Source organism: Bradysia coprophila, unplaced genomic scaffold (assembly GCF_014529535.1).
Source record: "Bradysia coprophila strain Holo2 unplaced genomic scaffold, BU_Bcop_v1 contig_324, whole genome shotgun sequence".
NCBI lineage: Eukaryota > Metazoa > Arthropoda > Insecta > Diptera > Sciaridae > Bradysia > Bradysia coprophila.
In genome coordinates this window covers 901810-918718 of record NW_023503584.1, presented here as the reverse complement: position 1 = coordinate 918718, position 16909 = coordinate 901810, and the positions used below count along the sequence as shown (strand labels likewise).

General features: G+C 38.3%; 4 protein-coding genes across 4 annotated transcripts; 2 read left to right on the top strand and 2 right to left on the bottom strand.

Annotated features, from left to right (window-relative positions):
• Positions 1-15: 15 nt before the first annotated feature.
• Positions 16-998, top strand: LOC119079318. Its single transcript, XM_037187113.1, has 3 exons — positions 16-492; positions 563-639; positions 698-998. Exons 1-3 carry the CDS (start codon positions 123-125, stop codon positions 968-970), a joined length of 720 nt encoding a protein of 239 aa, XP_037043008.1. The 5' UTR covers positions 16-122; the 3' UTR covers positions 971-998.
• A 2305-nt stretch (positions 999-3303) lies between these two features.
• On the bottom strand, positions 3304-7371 carry LOC119079317. The gene is made up of 6 exons (XM_037187112.1): positions 7198-7371; positions 6616-6741; positions 6014-6553; positions 4250-4796; positions 3580-3771; positions 3304-3498 (listed from the first exon to the last, which is right to left on the bottom strand). Exons 4-6 carry the CDS (start codon positions 4624-4626, stop codon positions 3321-3323), a joined length of 747 nt encoding a protein of 248 aa, XP_037043007.1. The 5' UTR covers positions 4627-4796; positions 6014-6553; positions 6616-6741; positions 7198-7371; the 3' UTR covers positions 3304-3320.
• A 2359-nt stretch (positions 7372-9730) lies between these two features.
• LOC119079313 (uncharacterized protein C7orf26 homolog) lies at positions 9731-11263 on the top strand. The gene is made up of 4 exons (XM_037187107.1): positions 9731-9893; positions 9953-10292; positions 10357-10467; positions 10537-11263. Exons 1-4 carry the CDS (start codon positions 9851-9853, stop codon positions 11114-11116), a joined length of 1074 nt encoding a protein of 357 aa, XP_037043002.1. The 5' UTR covers positions 9731-9850; the 3' UTR covers positions 11117-11263.
• Positions 11264-13676: 2413 nt separating this feature from the next.
• LOC119079316 lies at positions 13677-15253 on the bottom strand. The gene is made up of 3 exons (XM_037187111.1): positions 15086-15253; positions 14504-14629; positions 13677-14441 (listed from the first exon to the last, which is right to left on the bottom strand). The coding sequence occupies exons 1-3, from the start codon at positions 15188-15190 to the stop codon at positions 14331-14333; spliced, it is 342 nt and encodes a 113-aa protein (XP_037043006.1). The 5' UTR covers positions 15191-15253; the 3' UTR covers positions 13677-14330.
• Between the last annotated feature and the right edge of the window lie 1656 nt (positions 15254-16909).

Genomic DNA, 16909 nt, shown 5'->3' with positions numbered 1-16909 from the left:
ACGTTACCTCCCTAGGCTTTGTCAATTTCATTTGACTTCGTAAACGATCCAAAAGACCCAAAACCACGTCTGCATTACATAGTTTACCCTATACTATCGGGAAACATCGTTTGCCCTATACTATGCAATGTCAAGAACGTCAACAACAAACTGTCAGGTGCTCAGACACAGACTTTGTTGTTTATTTACGTTTCTACAAGTTTAACTCAAAAACTATGGATTTACCAGCAAATGAACCCAGAACGTGGCAAGATCTTAGCTTGGACAAATTGCAAATCATGTTCGGTAAAAGAATCTCTCCGCGACGACTCGCTTGTGTTGACACGAAATATGAGTTGTTCAAATATCTGTGGAAAGAATGTCAAATCAAAGATTCCGATCTGGATAAGTACAAATTGAACAATCGCGATGAGATCAGCACACATGACGATGCATTTTCGAGATATTTATTCCAATCTACAAACGGAAGCTTTACAGGCTTCAACGAGTATGGTGAGTTCACGAAACTTTGGAATTTATCAGCCTCAGCGGTTTATTAACTGAATAAAAAAAAATTCTTCAGCGAGACTAAGATTAGCTGACAGAATTGATTCAATGCCACAGGGAAATCATATTAATCCATCCTCGGATGAACGATTCGTAAGTTGATCTAAGTTCCATGACGAACGAGTCGCACAAAATTGTCATCTGTTTTTAGGCGGATAAAAAGTTCCAAATAATCGACCTCATACGGACCGAAATTGGAAACAAATTGTGGGAATTCGGAAGACACTTGCGTGTTAAGCAAGGCCGCCTGGACGCCATCGATAGAGAACAGACCGAAGTTGCCCGAAAAGTTGATAAAATCTTCGAAGAATTTGAGAAGGAATCTTGTAATGAAGTCACATACGTCAACAAAATTAGCACCGCACTGATCAACACTCGACGAAAGGATTTAGCACGTAAAGTTTATGAAATTATGGAACGATGAATTTTGGAATAAAATTGTTTTCATTGAGTGAAATTTCGAGTCGAAAGTTTGCGTTTTGTACGTTAGTAAGCGGGCGTGATGCAAGTCCTCTACTTCAAAATAAAAAAAAAATTAAGGAACATATTTACATTAACTTTGACTTCCCCCCTTAACTCCAACGACCCTCAAACTTGGATATTTGGAATCCGGAATTCAGGTCTCCCACGCTTTAAAAATCCTCCTATTTTATGAGTTTTAGGAGGTTTTTAGTCTTAGGTCTTAGGAGATTTTTAGGAGCTTTCGTGATAAATTCATCATTGTAGGAATGCTGATAAGTCCTTATTTCTTGTATAAAATTCATATTTTTCCTTTTACAGTGGCTATTTCTATTACTTGTAACGAGAAAGTTGGATTGTTTGAGATGTTTGTCTCGTCATACAAAAGTTTAACTTTGACAAATTGTGACTGAGTCGATGTGTGATTGCGATAGCTAATTTGAAAGGTAATTCCGAATGGAATTCAGGGCAGGAAATCTTTTCACAATATATTACAATTTGATCGAGCTATCGCCACTGTACTCACCGAAAATGTTTAGAACTAAATAAAACGGATTGTTAATTTAAAAATGAGTGAGACTCTTCCAAATTGTTTTTCTAAGAAAATTATGTCACAAAAATCATGTGTATTGGCAGTATCTGAATCCAGGATAAACCAACACTAACATTTACTGAATTTCCAAAAACAATTGCTTTATTGTGACCTGAAAGTGAAAAGCGACGAAGGCGAAATTTTTAAGTTATGATTGGATTGATCTTGATTTATGGAAGTTTATTGAGATTTTCGAAGTCTAATTTTAGGAGTTTTATTAGATTTAGGAGGTTTTAGGAGGATTTTTGAAATTTTAGGAGGTGTGGGAGGCCTGGGAATTAGAACACTAACAAAATTCCGACCAACATAATTTTTGAGTGAGAGGCCTGCGCAAACCTTTTATTTATATTACAACGCAGGGTTAGTGGTGTTATAAGAAGACACATTTTATTCCTTCCTCCAACCGTATCGATTGAACTAGTTCAATAAGCATACAAAAATATAGCTGAGTGCTACACTGACAATTTTTTTTTCGAAAAACTCACCTGTTGCAGGTAACTTTGTCTCCAGGTAATCTACATTATCTGCCGCAGCTGTATTTTTTGCATGGGGCGCTACAGCTGTGACAGCTATTGTAGATTACCTGGAGACAAAGCTACCTGCAACAGGTGAGTTTTTCGAATCTTTTTTGTCAGTGTAGAGCTTGTAGGCTGAATACAGTGTATTTGTATTATAGATTGAACTTACAGCAAACCACATAAATTGAAACATCGCTTTTCGCCACCCTGAAAGATTCTTACCTTTTTACCATCGCGTACAGCAGAAGCAGATTTGGTTGATAGGATTAGGTAAGTAAATAAATATTTGAATAAACACTTCACAAACAAAAAAATTTTTATCGCAGTTGCGCCAGCCTCTTTACAGCCCTTTGAAGTGACTCATCAAGCGACTAGTCAAAGCCGTTCAAACACTAGGGTCATTTAGTTTGTGTGACCCATTAAAAGTGAAAAAATTGCCAACCGTCGCCGTATTTTCCACCTTTATCACCTTTCTTGAAAGCTTGATTGAAATCACATCGTTAGTTGCGAGAAATGGCCTGTAGGATGTTATGCAGTATATTGCTGACGAAGTGGCGAACCATAGCGTCATTTTGTTGTTGTCAAATTTTATATGATCTTTTCGAAAGTCTACCGCATTTATAATATTTCCATCATGCAACGGGACGTATCCATTGGAATACACCAGTGAAACCAGTAATGCGACCGCTTTCAACTTGTTCATTTGAAATTCGAATTTCATTTGACAGATCATGGTATGGAACCAGTGCTCCACAGCAATCACGTCGCTGGGCAGGTTTCTGCAATTGCAATGTGTATATAAGAAAAGGTTTCTTGGGATCCTACCAATTTATGCATACATGTGACGTCTGGCATCGCCACGTACGTCGCGATAAAATGCACTATGTGACGTGTGGGCCCCACTCTGACTTTCCTGTCCTTCTGTCCATATATCGCATCGTACTTTCCGTGGTGGGCTAAACCTATTTGAATTCGCTATATTTATAAGCTCAATAAGCTAATATTCGATCAAGATGATTTGGTAAAAAAAATCTAAAACAATTCTTAACGGTTCCTTCTCTCCTTCATTTGACGTTTCGCGAAAGTTCGAACAAAAGACGATTTCCCCGTCATAAGCAAGGCTATAAAAGAACAGGTTAAGAGACCCACGAAGGCGGGTGACACACACATTTCGACAAATAGATGCTATTTATTGAACATACTCATTACAGATTGTTTGAAATGTCAACTTGAAGAAACAAAAAGTTTTTATCAAGTTGACGATCGACAGTTGACTTTCTGTTGAATCGTTGGCAATCCTCATCACTGTCGTCGGACTGTACGTCGTACGTACGATTGGCAGTGACCGGAAGTGGGACGTTGTCGTCAGGATCGGCGGGGCGCCTGTAAAACGAGAAATTGAGAAATGGAGCAAAAAACTGTTGTCTGAAAAAATTTGCTAGGAATTGTTTCCATTAGACTTACTTGTTCACTTGATACGCCGTAACATTCGACATTTGCGATGGCAATGGACTTTTAATGTCATCGAACTCATCAAACAAATCGGGTGACGCACATGGCTCCACAACGTTCGAAGCATGTTCAACAGGTCGATTGGCAGTGACCGGAATTGGAACTTTGTGGGCAGCCGAATCACATCCTGGATCGGCGGGGCGCCTGTAAAACGAGAAACTCGAAAAATTGTTAATAATTTCGCGGTGCTGTCATTGAGAAATGGAGCAAAAAAGCCGTTGTCTAAAAAATGCTAGGACTGAAATGTTAAATTACACATTACTTGTAGGCAACACCTAATAGAAAATTACGTGATACCGTTGCTTTGGAATTAAGTTTTGTGAATTCAAATCTGTCAATTTTTATATTTTTTCTATGCTAAAATTTAGCGTACAAAGTTGTCGTGATTTGTTTATAAATTGCACATTTTTTTTCATATTCCGGAATGGTCCATTGAAAAAGTTTGAAACTTGCTACGGGCTGAAGCAATTTTACTAAATCTTACTTTTCCTACCACAAAAAATGTGACGTCACCTCACACACACCGCTCAAATTGATCGAGACCGAGTTTCGTGAAAACTGGGATTTTCGTCCACAAATTATATAGTGCAGTGCATGCAAACAATTAAACTTTAATATTTACCGTTCATGTAGTAATTTTTGTTGTTTTTCGATGATTCGTTTCTGTTCATCCACAGCCAGATTGAGACGTCCATATGCGTCCTTCATTTTCGGCAGATGCTCGGCGAATATTTTGATCATCGCTTTATCACTAATATTTTCAGTGTCTCTTCGATCACAAACCGAATTGTCATTAACATTAGTTAATGGATTTGCAATCGGTTCGATTTGAGCTTCCAACACATCATTGTTGGATGAAATTTCATAATTGCGATTCACAAATTGTTCTTCCAGCCGAAGAATTTTATCTTTCATAAATTGATAAGATCGCGCCAAGCGTTCTATTAACGTCATGGAATGGGTCATTGATTCGCCTTCGTTTCGCTTTGCGTCTGCCATATTTTCGATGTACCAAGGTGTCCTTTAATTGATCTTTATGCGGTCAACGCCGATTCTGCGATTCAATCCAATGCGAGCCAAAAATTCAATCCAATGCATCTGCGACCCACGTTTTAAATTTCGTATTAGCGACACCTTTTGCTGTTTCGATCGTTTTATTTTATATACACCTGCGTACAGTTAGAAAGAAAAAACACGGAAAAAAACTTTGTACTTCTTGTACAACTACTTTGACCGACAATTTAATTTGAACAAATTGATTTGGCGGTTGTTGGCAGACTGAAGCTAGATAATGAAAGTCACAGTTGGTTTAGGCGGTTGTGGAGCTAGACAATGAAAAACAAAATATAACAAACGGTGACAAAGGGTGCCACACACATCCTATAATTCTTCTTATCGTTGTCCGTGATTGTGAAATAATTTTACGAAAAGCGTTAAGCGTTCACCCTGTGATTCTGATGTGGTGTTTCGGAGGCCCTTTGTATTGAGTTCGTCATTGCATACAAACTTAGTTTTTAAATTGTAAGTTTTTGTGAGACAATGGTGCAGAATTAACAGTGTAAAAGTCATCTCCTTCATTTTGTTTTCTTCATTCTGGTAGTTTTGTTCCGATAAGTAACATTAAAAAAATGTCTGTGACACACAAAGTGATAGAAGAAGTGCTTCGAGATTTTAGTAACGTGGCGAATGTGTCGTGGAATTCGGAGGAATTCAATGCAGCGCTTGAAGAAGCAACGGCTGCCAAAGAACCGATCGAAATCGGAAAAACATTGCCACCACAACAGGACGATGAATCGGAAAATGTAGAGCCGCATAGTAACTCATATTCAGTCGGTTCCGAAGGTGGCGAAGGTATGTGCCACTTCTCATTTTCATTTTTGTGGATGTTTTGCAACTAAATCACTCATCCAATTTGCGAACAATTTTTCTGAAAATAGATGGAGATGATTGCATTAGCCCGAGTCCGCAGGCAGTAAAGCTACGGAAATCGAAACGCACGGACAAAGATACTCTGAAACGTAAAAGTTTGGTGGTGGAAGTGGCATCGAAACGTAAGTCGAACATAGACGAAGTAGCCAATTTTGCTTCGAACTACGAAGTAAGCGCTGGATCATCACTATCATTCAAAATTCCCGAGCGAGTCAATTGCAAGTCGTTCATGAAATATGCAGAGTGATTGTATGCATGCGCAAGCGGAATCAAAAGGATGAACGAATGTGTAAAGAATGGAAAGAAATAACAACTGAGGATGAATGAGGAATATGCTAAGAATCGGTAAGGTATTGTAAGGAAGAAGAAAGAAAAAGGTAATTTTGAGACAAGTTACAAGTAATGATAGTAGCTAGTCCGACTGTTAGACCAAACGGCAACAGTTGTTGTTAGTTACCTTTGTAAACGCAGAGGTATATAAGTGTCAGCAACTCGAGTGGCGACCCAGCGCTGTTCGCTCAGAGACGGATAAAGATATGCTACGGCATTTGTTTATCAAGTTTGTGAGTGGGCTTGACGGGCCAAAGGGAAAAAGGAGAGCTTGAAGGTTTGAAGTCAATTTAAACCAACAAGTCAAACCTTAACCTTCTAAGAGAGCCTCAACTGGGAGTGGGCTAGGTCCCCGATCCGAGACGTGAAGTCGGAGTCGGAGTCATAACGACACACAAGTAATTTGCTTGGATCACATAGAGGTGTGGGTCTTGAAACATGTTGCTATTATTCCTTTATACCACCGCAGTTCAGCTCGCGTCTGAAAAAAATTTCCCCGCAGCTCAGCTGTTTCGATCTGGTGCTAAGAAGACGACGTAAATTTTCGATGAAAACTTTAATTCAATGAATTTAAAAACGAATGCATTGTTTTAAACCGTAAGTACTCCATATTGATCATTAGTCCTTCGTTCAGTGCCTTTCTAGTCTTCGAGCGATTACTGAATTCCTGAAAATAATGAGATAGTTCAATTTTCGTACATTATTATAATTATAACTAGGCTAATTTACCAACACGAAGAACTTGTCGTAGCTTGTAACCTTGACTTCACCGAATGCACTAGCGGCAGCTTCGTCAATTACTTTTAAGCTCGGTGTCGTAGCGTTCCGCTCTAATACAACTAACAGGTCCATTGTCTACCAATTAAAATTTGTGTTTATTAGCAACAATCGCCTAGATATTGGTGATCATAAGTGATTCGAAAATCTGCAAATTGTCTTCATTCAAAAAAAAGTTGTTATGTCGGACTCGGGAGGTAATCATGAGCGAAACAATGGACTGTGGGACGAGGGATTCGGTAACGTGAATCTAAGGCAACCAACCATGCTACCCACTAACGGACCAGTTGGTCGGGCAAAAATTGGGTGCCGAATAATTCCGGAACCTATTCACAATTCGGCGAACCGCAACCGCAATCACAAAATCAACAGCAACATCCACAACAAGTGTGGCAGGGTCAAGGGAGTAAATTCACTTCAAAAAATGAGATCTGATCCCAAGTTGAACTTGAATCAGACTTTGGCGCTTTTCTTATTCTATGTATAGTCGAACTAGAACTAGAATCTTTCACTTCCTGATTACTTTGTACTTACTTGCAGCTGATCGTCGGAATCATCAATAAATTCTTCCTCTTGTTCTTCTTCCTTAGATTTATGATTTCCTTTTCCTACTGTTACTTTATCAGATTTAAAAGGCATTGTTGATAAATACAAAAACTAACGCAATAGAAATTTGACAATTCGAATGTCATTGAAACAATAGGTTTTCAGAGCGAAAACATTTTATATGGAACAAATGTCAAAATTTTTAGTACTACACTGAAATGACGTATCGCCAGAGAGATAACAGATCGCTTATCATGCTGACATACCTGAACGGCAAGTGTCAAGTTTCACATGTTTTGTGGGAGGTTATTCATCTGCCGTAAATAGTTGTACTTTGTCGCGGGTCTCCGTATGTATACACGAGAAACAAAATATTATTCCCAACTTATGCTAAAAAGATTATAAGCGAATTTCATTATTCGTTGATTAAAACGCAAAATCTCATTAGGGCGTGTACAACAAAAATTTTATTTCCAAATTTCAATTTGATTTCTCATATTTCATTACATAAAAAAATAAAAATTAGGAACTAAGGAACATATTTACAGCAACGTTTTGACTTCCCCCCTTAACTCCAACGACAATGACCCCAAAAGTTGGATATTTGGAATCCTTAATTAGAACCCTAACAAAATTCCGAACAACATAATTTTTGAGTGAGAGGCCTGCGCAAACCTTTTATTTATATTAGAGCGCAGGGTTATTAGAATTATATGATGACTAAGTACATTTTATTCCTATCTCCAACCGTATCGATTGAACTAGTTGAATAAGCATACAAAACTAAAGTTGAGTACTAGAGCGTGTAGACTGGATGCAGTGTGTATTATGGATTGAACTTACAGCAAAACACATAAATTGAAACGACACTTTTTGCCACCCTGAAAGATTCTTACCTTTTTACCATCGCGTACAGCAGAAGCAGATTTGGTTGATAGGATTTTACAATATGTAATGCTGGCATTTGTACAGAAAACTCCGCATTTGATTTTTTTTCCGTTTCGGATTCCTTGGTCGGATGTTTTTCTGTTTTTTCCAGTTTTATTTTACATTTTAACCCAACCCCCTCACTCTAATTTCGGACTCCTTATCAATGAATTAAGGAGGTTTTAGCACAAAAATAAGAAGAAATAAGGAAATTTAACGATTGGTCATGAACTGAAAGTGTCTGTTCGAAAAGTACAAAATCGATTTTTTATTTATTTTGGAGTTGACCGAGTTTACTCGACTTCGAGCAACGAAAATTGATATTTACCGAACCGAATAGGGTGCGTATGGTATCTTTCAAAAGTTGGACAGTCTATAGACTATAGACTAAAGATTGCACATAGTAATTTGATTAGCAGAGGTTTTTATGCTCGAACTGTTTCACGGGAGTGCATAAAATTCATATTCTTTTTCCCTATTTTTTCCGATACCTTCTGATGGAATCAATCAGTCATCTTTACAGAAAACTTTCAGCGGATTATCATCTAAGAAATCCTGGTGAAAGCTTTCTTGAGTCATTTATTGCAATTTAAAATTATAGGCCTAACTGGTACAGTAATGCGATTATTTTCTTTTCGACTGTCAACGACAATAATCCCCCAATCGTTGGTAATTCTGGATTCTATAGATCTGTCGTATTCTGCTGTAGCATCGTCTTTTATATATAAACAGATTAGGTTATGTGGGTGGAGCCAGATGCTCCTGCATCTACCGCCGATTGGCCTGTTTAGAAAGCCCACAGTGTTAATAATAGGCATATACTTTGGATGGATATTTTTCATATGTTCATTACTGACTTGGGAATTTACACGTCAGATGTCAGTTCTGACTGTTATTTAAGCAGGGCATTTGGAATAGGAAATGTTCAGCTGTTTGAACCTCTTCACATTGATTGCAATTTACAAGCGGGATACTGTAGTGTGCACGTAACTACGCCAAAAACACAATAGTTAGAACAACCAAGGTTCTGAAAGAACAGGTTAAGACACTTACGAAGGCGGGTGAAACACAAATCTTGACATGTATATTGTTTGAAAAGTCAACTTAAAAACATTTTTTTTTTGTTAATTTGAAATCGCCATATAAAATTTTCCAAGCCAAGTCGGCGCTACAGGAAAATTTTGATCACACCGCCTTCGTGATCAACTCGAAAGTGTCTTAACCTGTTCCTTCAGAACCTTGAGAACAGCGACTATAAATTGTTACTGATTAGAATTGTCACTTATTGAAATTCTGTTTTACAAAATAAGAAGGTATATCAGAGAAGTCAACGGGAGAGTAAACTGATAGTACATTACTTCCGTGCTACCAAATTTTTATTTTCACGAGAGGAGAGGTTATTGCCCGACCCAAAGGAAAGGTTCATATTCCCAAGACTGTAAACTTTGGGAAGGTCTCGCAGATACAGATACGCGGGGACACACACAAAGTTTGACATTTAAACATATTTAGCGATTAGCGTTAAGTGTTACCGTCTTTGCATTTTAGTGTCGAAAAATCTGACGTTACCTATTTTTTCGGCAACACTGCTACCTGACAAATGTTTAGTTTAAAAATGTTTGACAAGACTTTTGATTGGTAGACAGTTCGGCAGATCAACAAGGAAAGTAAACGAAAACAACAAACATTGCCATCAAATTGAGAAGAACAGGAAATGGATTACCCACACAGGGCACATGAAGCTCTATTGCGAATCGGTAAGTGAAGCATCACTTCGTCCAGCTTCCCATTAATTAAAGAAAACCAACATTTGCAGAAAGTCTAATATCAACGAAAAACCAGGACCATGTTCTCGATCTGATTTCGGAGTTCATCTTCTACGAGAAGAAATCGGATTCTCGCAAATATGGAAATACACACAAAAACCAGCAAACGTGCGGACTATCGCTGATCCAAGAATTTCAATTGGTTGTTGTCCTGTGCGAATTCTATGAACGTCCCGGTCAAGAGATGATCCGAAATGCGGTATTTCTATCACTGTTCGAAAGATCGAATGCTTACCGACTGAAAGTGTTGAGCAAATTGATTGGAACAGCAATTGCATCGTCTGTCGCTCCTATCCTAATGGCAGCTGGCACTTGGATTCAACAAGTCGGGTTCGTCAATAATCCGCATGTTTTACGCTAATTTGAGTTCTAATCCGAAAACAATTTGTTACAGACCAACCAACACATCATGCTTGGAATTGACCCAGAAGCTGATCGAAGATTTCATTGTTTTTTCCAACAAAGGTCCCGAACAATTGAAAAATCTACCGGCGATTTCACCAAGGTTCGTTCAGTTCTGACACATGTCACTTCAATGTCATTACTTCACGCCACGCCTGTATTATTTCCACAGATTTTCCATCAACTTCTTGGTATGCTGCACAGACCTATACCTAAACGACACAAAGTCACACCAATTAATGCCACCACCGCCACCAGCCCTATTAGAAATTTTTACAAATTGGATGCTGGACTATCCCACTTTGTGCACGGACGCTCAACCTCAATTGGCTTTACCTCAGGGTGCAATATCGATGCCAATCGTGAGTCCGCTTCCCGGATTGATTAGATGGTGCGTTTTGGCTCCGATTTCAAACGCCTCCACCGATGGATCTGCGTACAGTAAACTTCATCTGGCCATATTGAAGAGCCTTATGCAAGAGTCCAAATCCGTGAATGATCTGCCACCCGCGTCGGCAATCAATTCTGTTGCCTTGGGAGTGGTTATATTCGCTCTAAAGTTCAGAGCGACAGAAATCGGGAAAACGGGAGATATCGACACCGATGAAAAGATGCAGTTGAGCTTGGAACGTCTGGCTCAATGCATACAAATAGCATTGCAATCTCGATCGCTGACCGGTAATGTTTCACAGATGATATCAAAGCTGAAAATGAAAATGAAAATGAAACATCCCAGAGCCTCACAATTTTGACTAAGTGCTTTATCTATTTTGCTAACTAGGTGGTGTAGAGCCATTTCTGCCGATGTTTTTGGTTGATACGCATATTGTCTGGGGCGAAACCGACAGGTCGAAAAATATTTGAGCTCCGCGAAAATACTGTAAAAAGTTAATAAAATATGGGGTAATTGACGACTAAATGGACCACGACTATGATGGAAATGACACCAGGGAGACACACGCGAAATAATACCGAATTATGCCCCGGATTCGTATCGTTTTGGGCTCACGAACTGTCAAAGAAAGTTGTACTGCGAGAACGAGAAAAGAAAAGGAAACATATGTAAGAGTACTGGATCTTGGACGGGACACAACAACCAATTAAAAGTTCTGATGCTTCCATGTACGGTTACCAATGCAGCATCATAGGTATGTACTAGTTGACATGACGTAGTTAGCTGGATGCGGTCGTTAGTATCCAGGAGCGCTGGCGTTTAGTATGCTTTAATCCAAGGAGCGTTATTAGTGAACCATCTGTGGATTTTGCCCTGTGAGTCAGCATGTGTGGGAGCGATGCGACAGAAACGCTGTCCAGACTGTTGAGGATACCGCAACGAGTGATACACAATAATTGGCAGGGTGACACATTCTGTCTAAGGAAGATATCACTTTGTGGATTGTTGTGAATGCCGCGATGCGAGAATCCTCAAATCAGTTTAAAGAAAGGCGGAATCTGTGCGGTGCGAGCATTGGCAAGCGTTGAAAGAAGTATGGAGGAAGAAGTATGTTGTCTGAAGCTGTTTCAGCTTTTCCGAAATGTTTTTACGGTTTTCTAGATTTCCGATGAATTCTCGACAGGTTTACAGTTTTTCCGTTTTTTCGTAATTTCTCGATTGTTGGTCGTTTTCCCATTTTTGTTCCTTTTCCCGATTTCAGTCGGTTTCCGAATTTTCTAGATTTCTCTTCGTTTCCCATTTCCTGTCTCAACTTATTAGGTACCTGGTGTTCATAAGCCTATGTTAAGCAGCTAGATCGTTAGACTAACATGATCTATCTTGGAACCTGACCTCGGGAATTCCATTCTCTACCAAGTAATTTTTTTGAATCGGTTGAGAATTACTCCGATTATCGTGTTAACAAAGAGCAGAAGATGCTTCTTCTGAGAACTACAACCAGATGGTTGAAGCGATGCCACCCGTTTCCAAACTTGACCTGAGGATTTCCATTCTTCGTCGGATAATTTTTTTTTTTCGAAAATCCGTTGAGATTTACTCGAGTTATCGTGTTAACAAAGAGCACGAAATTGTTACGTTTGACGTTTTATCATCACATTTCCATGCATTTTTAATCATGGTGAACGTGCTATGTACAGTGTGTTTTCTTTTGTAAAACCCGTGATACGGTCAAGGGAATAAACTTCCCAGCCGTTGGCCCGGTTTTTGTGGCACCGCCTTCGAGATCGACTTAGAGTTGTCTTTGCCTGTTCTTTCAGAACCTTGGTATGTAATTTCTTATGATGTTTGGTGATGCTGTGGGATTGCAGGTTGTTGACTGAGGTCATGAGAAGCTGAGGTCAGAGTACACTGTACAGAGCCTGTTTTCGAGAAAATATTTTCACGAATTTCTCGAAATTTCTTGAATTTTCTCGATTTTCTTGAAATTTCTCGACTTTTTAGAAAATCCAAAAAACTTAATCGACGCATCAAAATTACTCTAAAAATTAGTGATTAGTACTTCGATCACTTGCAAAGCTCGCAAAAAGCACTCAAAATTAAATGGTATTGTTTCTTGTCGATCTGTGGTGGTCTGCTTCGTCGAAAACACCTCCTCGCTGTGTTTAAATCTCTTCCAAATGGATTCTGATAATATTAAATCAACATTGTTATTAGAGGCTACAGGCGATACATTTTTTGATAAACTGGACGATCACTTGCAGACCAAAGTTCCGAGTCTGATCAGAAAGATTTGGTTGATAATGAATATTTATGTTCAGGTTATGAATGGAACTTCAATTCCAATCAATTAGCTCTTGTATATTCAGTAGAACTTTTTATTTTCAATACCCATGTAGCTCAATCGTAGAATAATTTATTGCCAAATATTTCGACTCGCATTTTCAATGGTTATCAATAAATTGGATTTTAAGTTTTGGTTAACAACCATCTCTCAAGTGTAACTCCATCATGACTCATGAAAACTGAAAATTCAGTTTATTGATAATTCAGCCAGCGAAAATGCCAGCTTGAGCTTTACAAGTGATCGAAATACAAATCAGTAATTTTTAGAGTAATTTTGATGCGTCGGTTACATTTTTCTAATTTTCTAGAAGATCGAGAAAATTCTAGAAAGTCGAAAAATTTCAAAAAAAATCAAGAAAATTCAAGAAATATCGAGAAATTTGTGAAAATATTTTCTCGAAAACAGGCCCTGAGTTTCTCGAAATTTCTTTAAGTTTCTTGAATTTCTCGAATTTCTGGAAGTTTCTCGAATTTCTCAAAACTGTTTCTAAAAAATAGGCTCTGCTGTACACTGTAGAAATATTTATGTCGGGAGAGAGGGAAGCAATGCTAATACATTTCTGTTTCTGTCTTTTTCTGTAATGGAGTGATTGTATGCATGCGCAAGCGGAATCAAAAGGATGAACGAATGTGTAAAGAATGGAAAGAAATAACAACTGAGGATGAATGAGGAATATGCTAAGAATCGGTAAGGTATTGTAAGGAAGAAGAAAGAAAAAGGTAATTTTGAGACAAGTTACAAGTAATGATAGTAGCTAGTCCGACTGTTAGACCAAACGGCAACAGTTGTTGTTAGTTACCTTTGTAAACGCAGAGGTATATAAGTGTCAGCAACTCGAGTGGCGACCCAGCGCTGTTCGCTCAGAGACGGATAAAGATATGCTACGGCATTTGTTTATCAAGTTTGTGAGTGGGCTTGACGGGCCAAAGGGAAAAAGGAGAGCTTGAAGGTTTGAAGTCAATTTAAACCAACAAGTCAAACCTTAACCTTCTAAGAGAGCCTCAACTGGGAGTGGGCTAGGTCCCCGATCCGAGACGTGAAGTCGGAGTCGGAGTCATAACGACACACAAGTAATTTGCTTGGATCACATAGAGGTGTGGGTCTTGAAACATGTTGCTATTATTCCTTTATACCACCGCAGTTCAGCTCGCGTCTGAAAAAAATTTCCCCGCAGCTCAGCTGTTTCGATCTGGTGCTAAGAAGACGACGTAAATTTTCGATGAAAACTTTAATTCAATGAATTTAAAAACGAATGCATTGTTTTAAACCGTAAGTACTCCATATTGATCATTAGTCCTTCGTTCAGTGCCTTTCTAGCCTTCGAGCGATTACTGAATTCCTGAAAATAATGAGATAGTTCAATTTTCGTACATTATTATAATTATAACTAGGCTAATTTACCAACACGAAGAACTTGTCGTAGCTTGTAACCTTGACTTCACCGAATGCACTAGCGGCAGCTTCGTCAATTACTTTTAAGCTCGGTGTCGTAGCGTTCCGCTCTAATACAACTAACAGGTCCATTGTCTACCAATTAAAATTTGTGTTTATTAGCAACAATCGCCTAGATATTGGTGATCATAAGTGATTCGAAAATCTGCAAATTGTCTTCATTCAAAAAAAAGTTGTTATGTCGGACTCGGGAGGTAATCATGAGCGAAACAATGGACTGTGGGACGAGGGATTCGGTAACGTGAATCTAAGGCAACCAACCATGCTACCCACTAACGGACCAGTTGGTCGGGCAAAAATTGGGTGCCGAATAATTCCGGAACCTATTCACAATTCGGCGAACCGCAACCGCAATCACAAAATCAACAGCAACATCCACAACAAGTGTGGCAGGGTCAAGGGAGTAAATTCACTTCAAAAAATGAGATCTGATCCCAAGTTGAACTTGAATCAGACTTTGGCGCTTTTCTTATTCTATGTATAGTCGAACTAGAACTAGAATCTTTCACTTCCTGATTACTTTGTACTTACTTGCAGCTGATCGTCGGAATCATCAATAAATTCTTCCTCTTGTTCTTCTTCCTTAGATTTATGATTTCCTTTTCCTACTGTTACTTTATCAGATTTAAAAGGCATTGTTGATAAATACAAAAACTAACGCAATAGAAATTTGACAATTCGAATGTCATTGAAACAATAGGTTTTCAGAGCGAAAACATTTTATATGGAACAAATGTCAAAATTTTTAGTACTACACTGAAATGACGTATCGCCAGAGAGATAACAGATCGCTTATCATGCTGACATACCTGAACGGCAAGTGTCAAGTTTCACATGTTTTGTGGGAGGTTATTCATCTGCCGTAAATAGTTGTACTTTGTCGCGGGTCTCCGTATGTATACACGAGAAACAAAATATTATTCCCAACTTATGCTAAAAAGATTATAAGCGAATTTCATTATTCGTTGATTAAAACGCAAAATCTCATTAGGGCGTGTACAACAAAAATTTTATTTCCAAATTTCAATTTGATTTCTCATATTTCATTACATAAAAAAATAAAAATTAGGAACTAAGGAACATATTTACAGCAACGTTTTGACTTCCCCCCTTAACTCCAACGACAATGACCCCAAAAGTTGGATATTTGGAATCCTTAATTAGAACCCTAACAAAATTCCGAACAACATAATTTTTGAGTGAGAGGCCTGCGCAAACCTTTTATTTATATTAGAGCGCAGGGTTATTAGAATTATATGATGACTAAGTACATTTTATTCCTATCTCCAACCGTATCGATTGAACTAGTTGAATAAGCATACAAAACTAAAGTTGAGTACTAGAGCGTGTAGACTGGATGCAGTGTGTATTATGGATTGAACTTACAGCAAAACACATAAATTGAAACGACACTTTTTGCCACCCTGAAAGATTCTTACCTTTTTACCATCGCGTACAGCAGAAGCAGATTTGGTTGATAGGATTTTACAATATGTAATGCTGGCATTTGTACAGAAAACTCCGCATTTGATTTTTTTTCCGTTTCGGATTCCTTGGTCGGATGTTTTTCTGTTTTTTCCAGTTTTATTTTACATTTTAACCCAACCCCCTCACTCTAATTTCGGACTCCTTATCAATGAATTAAGGAGGTTTTAGCACAAAAATAAGAAGAAATAAGGAAATTTAACGATTGGTCATGAACTGAAAGTGTCTGTTCGAAAAGTACAAAATCGATTTTTTATTTATTTTGGAGTTGACCGAGTTTACTCGACTTCGAGCAACGAAAATTGATATTTACCGAACCGAATAGGGTGCGTATGGTATCTTTCAAAAGTTGGACAGTCTATAGACTATAGACTAAAGATTGCACATAGTAATTTGATTAGCAGAGGTTTTTATGCTCGAACTGTTTCACGGGAGTGCATAAAATTCATATTCTTTTTCCCTATTTTTTCCGATACCTTCTGATGGAATCAATCAGTCATCTTTACAGAAAACTTTCAGCGGATTATCATCTAAGAAATCCTGGTGAAAGCTTTCTTGAGTCATTTATTGCAATTTAAAATTATAGGCCTAACTGGTACAGTAATGCGATTATTTTCTTTTCGACTGTCAACGACAATAATCCCCCAATCGTTGGTAATTCTGGATTCTATAGATCTGTCGTATTCTGCTGTAGCATCGTCTTTTATATATAAACAGATTAGGTTATGTGGGTGGAGCCAGATGCTCCTGCATCTACCGCCGATTGGCCTGTTTAGAAAGCCCACAGTGTTAATAATAGGCATATACTTTGGATGGATATTTTTCATATGTTCATTACTGACTTGGGAATTTACACGTCAGATGTCAGTT